Genomic DNA, 8004 nt, shown 5'->3' with positions numbered 1-8004 from the left:
GCAGGCCGTTTCTTACCTCTGCTGGCTGCTTCATGAGTTGGTGATGGAAGACAGGACTCCCACTGGGCTTTGGCACCATACTCTAAAAGGAGCTCAGCACATGCCGCACTGCCTCTTGAACACGCATTAAATAAAGGTGTCACTCCATCAATTGTTGTAGCATTTACCTGGAATATATAAAATCTATTTAAGAACAGAATTGAAGGGAAGGTAAATTTTTAAACAGGATATAGTTGGAAATTGCATGAAAATACAAAAAAATTTAACAGAATAACGTAGCTTAACTGATCAGTCCCTGTGCTATCTCTCAATACCCTTCTTCCTCTTGCCCCTCAATTGAAATTAGTTTACTATTACTCTTTTAAACTGTGTTGAATAAACCAAAATACACCTGGAATACTAAAGAGCACATATTAACATCTGGGCAGTAAATAATTTTCAAAAGTCACTGCACTTAGCTTGTTTCTATGCTTTGTGTAGTAATGGGATAATGGGGACCTTGTCTCCGCAGCTCTGTCAAGAATGCAAACTCCATATTAAATGTGATAATTATTTGCCATTTTCTTCTGTGGTTTTAATCTCCAGGTTGGAGTGATATTCCACAGGATGGAGACAAAGCTAACAGTACAGGCTCACTGTTTTAATACCAACCTTGCCATCTCACTGGTTAACTGAATATTCCCTGTATGAGAGAACGAGGAGAGAAACTTGGCAAAGTTGTGAGGGCTAATAGTACTAAAGGAAGGAGCACAGGTATTAGGAGAGGGCTCCTTCCAGAACTCCGGCCTATTCTCTTCCATGCACTCCCCAAACCCACCAAAACAATTAAAAATACTAAAAAAGTTCAGATAGGAAAACGGGATTTGTTCTTACCGTTGTGTCTGTACTAGCTATGGTTTTGTATCTTTAGAATCCTTGTGCTAGCTGAAGCAGAGAGGAATTGTTTTTGGAAACATCAATATGTATTTTTTCTATTCTTTTTTCTGTAAAAACATAGACATATTCTACATGGTTTTCAAAACCGAATTTTAAGGATAAGTATTTCCATCACAAGGACCAGAGATCTGGGAAACTCTGCATTTGAACTCTGATATCAGTAGAGATTGCAGCAGAAGTGGTCTGTGAAGTCCCGTTTTTGTTTTGGGACAACAGTGCAGTGTGACAAAAGACATTCTGGAGATTGAAAGATCGGGCTCCTCCAAGGCACTCAATGCAAGACAAAACCAGAACAGGAGAGGGACACATTCCATATTTTAGAAGAAAAAGAATCTAATGAAATTCAGAGAAGAAAAAAAGCTGGTGACATACTGCTAGCAGATTCTCTCCAGTTCATTGCTCTGTCTCAGTGTCTATCTCTCACTTTCCTATGCTTCAGATGGCAGCACATTGTAATTAAATGAGATCAACGGAACTAATAGGGTGAGTAGAGAGAAATTCCACTTTAAAAAAATAAAAACCAAGGAATATCCCCTACTCAGTTAAACCAAGGTTAGCATTGGACTTCACCTACAAGGAAAAACCCCAAAACCTTACATTTGCTCCTGCTTCAAGAAGGATTCTTGCACATCCTACATGATCTCCCAGGCAGGCTTCATGAAGTGGCGTTACTTGGTCAATTGTTAGTGTGTCTACATTGTACCCCTAAACAAGACATGAATGACATACAAACATCATACAAAAGCTGGTAAGAGTTGTTTCTTTGCAATACTGTTCAAGTGAATATTTTACAATACTGTAAGTAGGCTTAAAACTCTATTTGTGATAAATAAATCTTCTGTGAGCATAAAAAGAATCTTTCATCAATCAATGTATATAACAGAACAAAAGAAAGTTGTCAGCTTTTTTTTTTTTTAAATCAGAAATTGGAATGGGATGTAGAGGCTATAAGGAAGATGGAAACAGACTGTTAAGATGCACAGTGATAGGACAAAAAGCAGCAGACACAAGCCAGAACACGGTGAATTCAAATTAGTTATATGAAAAAAAAATTCACGGTGGGGACAGTGAAACCTTGGAACAGGGGTCCAGAGAGATTGGGGCATGTCCACTATTGGTGATCTTTAAAATTCAGCAAGGCTTCAAGTCTAAACTGTCCTGTGATTCTATGATTGTCTGACTTAAGGCCTGAAATCTCTAAAGCCATGAATTCTATCGAGGAAAATAGTTCTTGGATTGAAAACATCATCGAGCCCTTGAAATTTTCTGCATTTGGTGTTGGACTCTTAAGAACATAATGGCATCTATCGGCTTTTGTCAAATGTATTCTATAGAATAATTTTCCAGTATTGTAGTAGCTAATATGACAATACTGCAATATTAAAATTCAGAGGTTTACAGTCTCTCCCTTTGCTAGTACCAAAATATATTTTTTTAAATCACAACTATGCAAAACCCAGAAACTTTCAGTGATTCTTTCCCACAACAATTATCTTCCTGACTAGCACTACTTAACCAATAGGCTTACATTGACCTACACCATGGAAGAGGGAAAGACTGATATACCTTTAGATACAGCTTTGGTAATTTTTCTTTTTTTGGGGGAGGGGGAGGGGGGAGGAAATTTTAAAACATACAGAGAAAATTTTTAAAATATTAACTTAAACCTTACCATATAAAAATTACTAAATGTTCATTCCTCTGAAAAATTCAAGTGGAAAAAAGCAAAGCAAAGCGTACTAAATCTGCATTAATAATCTATGCTGAGAAATTACATAACATTTAAAATGAAAGCAATTTGAAGAACACAGCCTTCACCTGTGACAATAAAGTCTTTAGAGAAAGAAGACGTCCTTGACTGGCTGCCTCATGCAGAGGTGAGCGATCTGCCCAAGAACCTATATAATAACAACATTTATTGAGAAAACCATAAGAATTGAAAGGATTTTGGAAAGCATAGAGCAAAGCAGAAAATACAGTGCACAGAATGAAGTCAACTCTCCTGTAAAATTGATTTTTCCTCTTTAGAGACTGTATTTCAAATTACCAGTTTCTAGACAAACTGCTCTATTATTAACTGTAAACATCTCTAATAAATGAGAACAAAATATTGATAATTAATTTCAATAATCTGATTTAATAAAGTCATCAACTGCCATATGTCCCACTTATTTTTGCGTTGTTCACTTGAAGGAAAAAAATAATACTTATTTTTGCAGCTGGCATATGGAAATTTATAGACTTCAAAGTTATATTTGAATTTAAACCAGACCTAAATCTGCCTGAAGAAGTCCTGAAAAAGATGACTTACATGAAAATGGAAATCCTTATGTACTGAAATTACTCTGCAGCTACTACACAAGTTCAAGAAGAGAAATACAGTGAGAATCACACTAAAAAAATGGCTATATTAGTATGATACTAAGTCTTAAGTTCTCATTCTAATAGGGCTAAAAATAGATATGCTTAATGTAAATGTTTAGCATTTATTCTCATTTATTTAACATGTCAAAAAAGGAAAGGGGGAAAAAAAGAAAAAGAAACAAAGAAACCCAACAACAACACTGCCTTCATACACATTCTTCCCCTTCCTGCTTAACTCCCAACCCAGGTCCCAGAGTCATCCTGTGGCTCCTGATGAAGAACTGGCCCTTTCCTCTGGAAAACTGTCCACTGACAGGTCCCTTCTAGCCAGGCAGCATTGCAGACATAGCTGATACCAATTCAACATATGAATTTTGCAAATCAAGTTTTGAGAGCTTGTGCAAGGAGACCCATCTTCAAATTAAACCATGAATTACCAATAATTATTCATGTTAGACGAAAGTTACTGGAACTACAAAATGCTAATGCAATCACCCAGGTGAGTTATATCAAATTCCCAAAAGTCTCTGAAGAAACAGAGATAATTGGCTAAGTGTGATGAATTGGTTACAACAATGTAGACAAACCGCCCATGCGTAAAAGTGCTTGACTTTGTCCCTTGCAATCGACTAGGACTGCCTGCAAAGCTACTGTGTTCTAGTGACAAGGCAATGAATTTTAAATGGAGAAGCTATTGCTCAGTCCCTGGCCATCATCCATCTAAGGTAACCACTCACTAGAAACAGACGCTATTTCTGTTTCCTATTGGACCCCTTCTGTCCACTAGCCCGTTTCACAAAGTATGCTTCTGGCTACAATAAACAACCTCTCAAATCTCCTGAAGAATGACAGAAACAATTAAGACTGTTCAACCATCAGGGCATAGTTATAAACATATGAAACAGTGCACAGTGTGGAAAGGGAGATAAAACCCCCACTTTCCTAGAGGTGTTAGTGAATGAAACTAAAACTTACTCTGAGGTAAGACTGAACCTGCTCACAGAACACATAACTACACTGTGGAACTCAGCGCTACGGGATGCCGTGGAGATCAAAGCCTTCGCAAAACAAAAGCACAGCTGAGCATTTAAATTATCGTAAGACCATATAACTATATGGAGATTTCTATTATGTCAGAGTATTTAGTATCTGTGAAACTCCTTGTGCTCTCTCATCTGTGGGAGTAGATGGACCATAGGCAAGATCCAGCTTCCAATACTCTTCCAGAATTATTTGCACTAAGCTCTGATCATCTGTGTGTGCATGTGTACGTATATGGACATGCGTTGTTCCCTATATTTTTTACTTCAGGTTTATGAAACACAGTATTTTGCAATTCTATCTGCTAATCAGAGTACTATCAAAAAAAAAAAAAAAAGAGACAAAAAACCCATACACAAAGTGATTGGGATTTTAAGGGATATTATGCTACAAAAACTGAGCTCCAAAATCTTAAAACGACCTGATTTTGACAAAACATTAGTGTTTTCTCTGTCATCCCAGTAAGCTCAGACATATTTATCCTACTGTAGGTTGGATGTGTACAATCACCATGAGAATTTTGATCAGTGGTTTCCTTCTGTAGTAGTATCTGAACCAGCACTTGAGTCATTCTCAAGTCAATGAAATTAGATTCATTAAGTTCTCCTGCTGGCAGCTGCAAAGAATTCCTCAAAAATAATTAAAAGTTGTATCTGGAGGCTGCTTTTGAAATTTTGTCTCCCTGCTCTACAGTTAAAAATTTCTCTCTTTACAGTTTTTCCTACTCCTAATTTAACAGGAAAAAAAAAAGACACAACTACTATATAGAAAAATAGCTAATAAAATTGTAAGTGTTATGAAGTTCTTATGCCCAGTAAGTACTTTGGACATTTTTATAGCTGTGTGTAACTCTAAACAGAACAAAGACGCAGGGAGGATCTGAAAGCAACATTTTTTCCACCTCTTTCCTTCACCTCTTCCTGCTTAGATTACTCGGAAGAATGTCTGCTAATGTCATTTCTCCAGTGACATCTGAGAATAAAATTATGTCAGATCCCACTGTGAGCTCTGTTTTGCACCTAGTCCCACCTTATATCCCCTATTTTCATGTAGGGACATCCAGCAGCTAGTTTCTGCTAAATCCATTAAATACAAAATGCTTGTATCATCTCCACTAGAAATGAAATCTGTAATCAAAATACTTCAGAAATATTTTGTGGAAACCAGGTTTGGAAAAAACCTTTCACATTCCAGCTGATTTATCGATAATCATAGTAATTCATCTTTAAATACTACAGGGGCAAGAATATGTTCAAAATAAATATGTATTATAAATAAACATCAAAGGTATCTTAAAATATACTATTTGTCTGTATTGCTGCCTTCTGCTAACCTACAAACTTGCTAGAAAGCATTAGCAAGAATATAGACGAGGACATTTTTTCATTCATTGTTGTTTGTAACAGCAGCATTAGCAAAAGGTCTATTCCAAAACTGTTAATGCATTAATTCCTTACTGAAGTTGTGTCTGACAGATGCTGAATACAAAGTATCTCTCACTATATTTAGAAGCCACATTAGTTCCAAGTTCTCTGGTGTGTAGTATACCAGGAAGGACAGCCTACATTGGTTTGTAAACACGAACAGGAAAGATTAAATATATTCACTGTGTTAACAGGCAAAGTTAAAAAAAAAAATTGACAAAATGTCATACAATACCTAAATCTCCATCTCCCCATGGCACTTCCAGCCAATTGCAATTATAAATCCTACTCATTTCTTTCAATCTGGAAAATAAAAAAAAAATTAAAAAAAAAAATCTGATCTTGCTGGTTGGGCCTGTTCTTAACACGCTCCGGCTCCCTTTGGAAGGGGATCAGCAGCTCACTGAAATATAAACTTTCACCCTTCAGTAAATACAGCTTTGAGAGTAGGAGCGTATACAAGTTGCCAGTTTCTTTTCTTACGCTAAAGGATTGTAGCCTTTTTTGTTCATTTTTCACATTCCTTTTTTTAACAGAACAACCTTTCAAAGCGCAAGGATCTGTGTACTTGCCTTCCAAGGCAGATTAACGGGAATTCAACACAAGAGAAACTCCCAGTGAAATCAAGAGAACCTTGAGTTGAAAAAGAACTGCAGGGCAAACTCCTCGTTTTTTAACCTCATGCAATGAGATGCATAGTTCTGTATCCTCAAAAATCAGTACTAGTACATAGATTTGTAAGTCAAGCACTGTCAAATGTTCGTATGTTACTGTTTTCATATGTTTTACTATTTACTCATAATACACTTAGAAAAGAAATAAGCAAAGATACTCTGAACATGTTCAAATGCTATTTGATCTGTATGCTGAACTGTGTTTTTCCTTTTAACACTATTGCCTCAATTATTTTTTAAAAAATTCCTTAGTTGTGAAACTGGGATTTTCGTAACTATTCTCAACAATGAAGATCCCCAAAACTGGGGATTTGCAACCCTGACTTTGATCCATTTCTAAGCCATTATTTTCTTCCCATTTTCCTACAGACTTCACTCCTTTACATCTACCTGCAATCACCTGTAAGTAATTTCTGCAGTTGCAAACATAGTAGTAAAACAATAAGTAAAAATATTTGAGCACAAGTCATTAACTCCAGTCATTCCATCCTTTTGTTTTTATTTCTAAAAACCTGTCTAGTCTTAAAAACAAAAAACCACAAAAAAATCCCACCCCCACCCCTCCAAACCAGAATAAAAGCTGCATTAAAAAGTTGGATTTTCAGAACAAGGAGAACTGGAAATTACTTCACTGGGAGAATATTTACGACAGGGCTCAGCACTTTAGAAAAATACTGCTCTAGGAGTAAAAGAGGCATCCCAGTCCTCAGAAGAAGCAGTTTCATCACAAGTGGAACTGAAAATAGATGCCTGCCACAGTTCCTTATCGGGAGATGAGAAACACAGACTATTTGGAAAGTGTTGCAGATAATACTAATTTCTGCAGAACTAACAAATGGAGTGTATTAAGCTCATCACTGTTACCTTTTATCCCTGAAGATGTATTGAGTGTTTCAGTTTGTGGCAACTGAGGCAACAGACAGGATCAATAACTGTAACAGAAAAACTCTGTAACACAGTCTCAAGGTCAACAGACTCAGTCCACCGCAGATGTCAAAACTTGCTGGCATTTTGTATATGTAATTAAGTTTAACAGATTTTTACTGTGACACTATAAAATTACCCATTTGTCTAAAACCTTTGCAGGATAAAGAAATATGTCAACTATTTAATCGGTATTTGATGTTAAGAAACTATTGAAAAGAATCTTAAATCAAGGATTTCGAAGTTAAGAAATGCATCTGTGGTGCTTAGCTACTATGTTATGACCAGAAAAATAGATGCCACTTCTGTTTAACAACTGGAATACCAACAACCAACACTGATGAAATCTAAAAAAAAAAAAATAAAAAATCAGAATTTAGGATAGCAATTATTAAAATAAATCTGAAAGAGAAGATGTAGTTCAAGTGGTATTTAAATATTTCAATATTTCAAATAATCTTTGTTTTCATTTGACTGAAAATTATATAACAATATACACACAAATACGTAAACATATAAAGACAAAAAAAGAAACCTTGATTGATTCAAACCAATAATCTTTCCAGTCTTCACCATCATGTAGACTTTCAAAATTTGGGGATTTCATTTCAAATGCAAATGCCAAAGATCTTCTACTCTTG

At 35.9% G+C, this 8004-nt stretch overlaps 1 protein-coding gene across 2 annotated transcripts in view; it reads right to left on the bottom strand.

Annotated features, from left to right (window-relative positions):
* Window positions 1–8004, bottom strand: part of ASB5 (ankyrin repeat and SOCS box containing 5) — a 28634-nt gene that overhangs the window by 3791 nt on the left and 16839 nt on the right. For both annotated transcript variants that reach the window (XM_010145771.1, XM_010145772.1), the window contains exons 2-4: window positions 2755–2834; window positions 1534–1641; window positions 17–167 (exon numbers count right to left, since the gene is read on the bottom strand). In XM_010145771.1, coding sequence (XP_010144073.1) covers window positions 17–167; window positions 1534–1641; window positions 2755–2834 — 339 coding nt within the window. The remainder of the gene's footprint in view (window positions 1–16; window positions 168–1533; window positions 1642–2754; window positions 2835–8004) is intronic.

The sequence above is a fragment of the Buceros rhinoceros genome, unplaced genomic scaffold (assembly GCF_000710305.1).
Source record: "Buceros rhinoceros silvestris isolate BGI_N320 unplaced genomic scaffold, ASM71030v1 scaffold14381, whole genome shotgun sequence".
Lineage (NCBI taxonomy): Eukaryota > Metazoa > Chordata > Aves > Bucerotiformes > Bucerotidae > Buceros > Buceros rhinoceros.
Note: the sequence above shows the minus strand (reverse complement) of the source record. Positions and strands in the feature narration are given on the sequence as shown.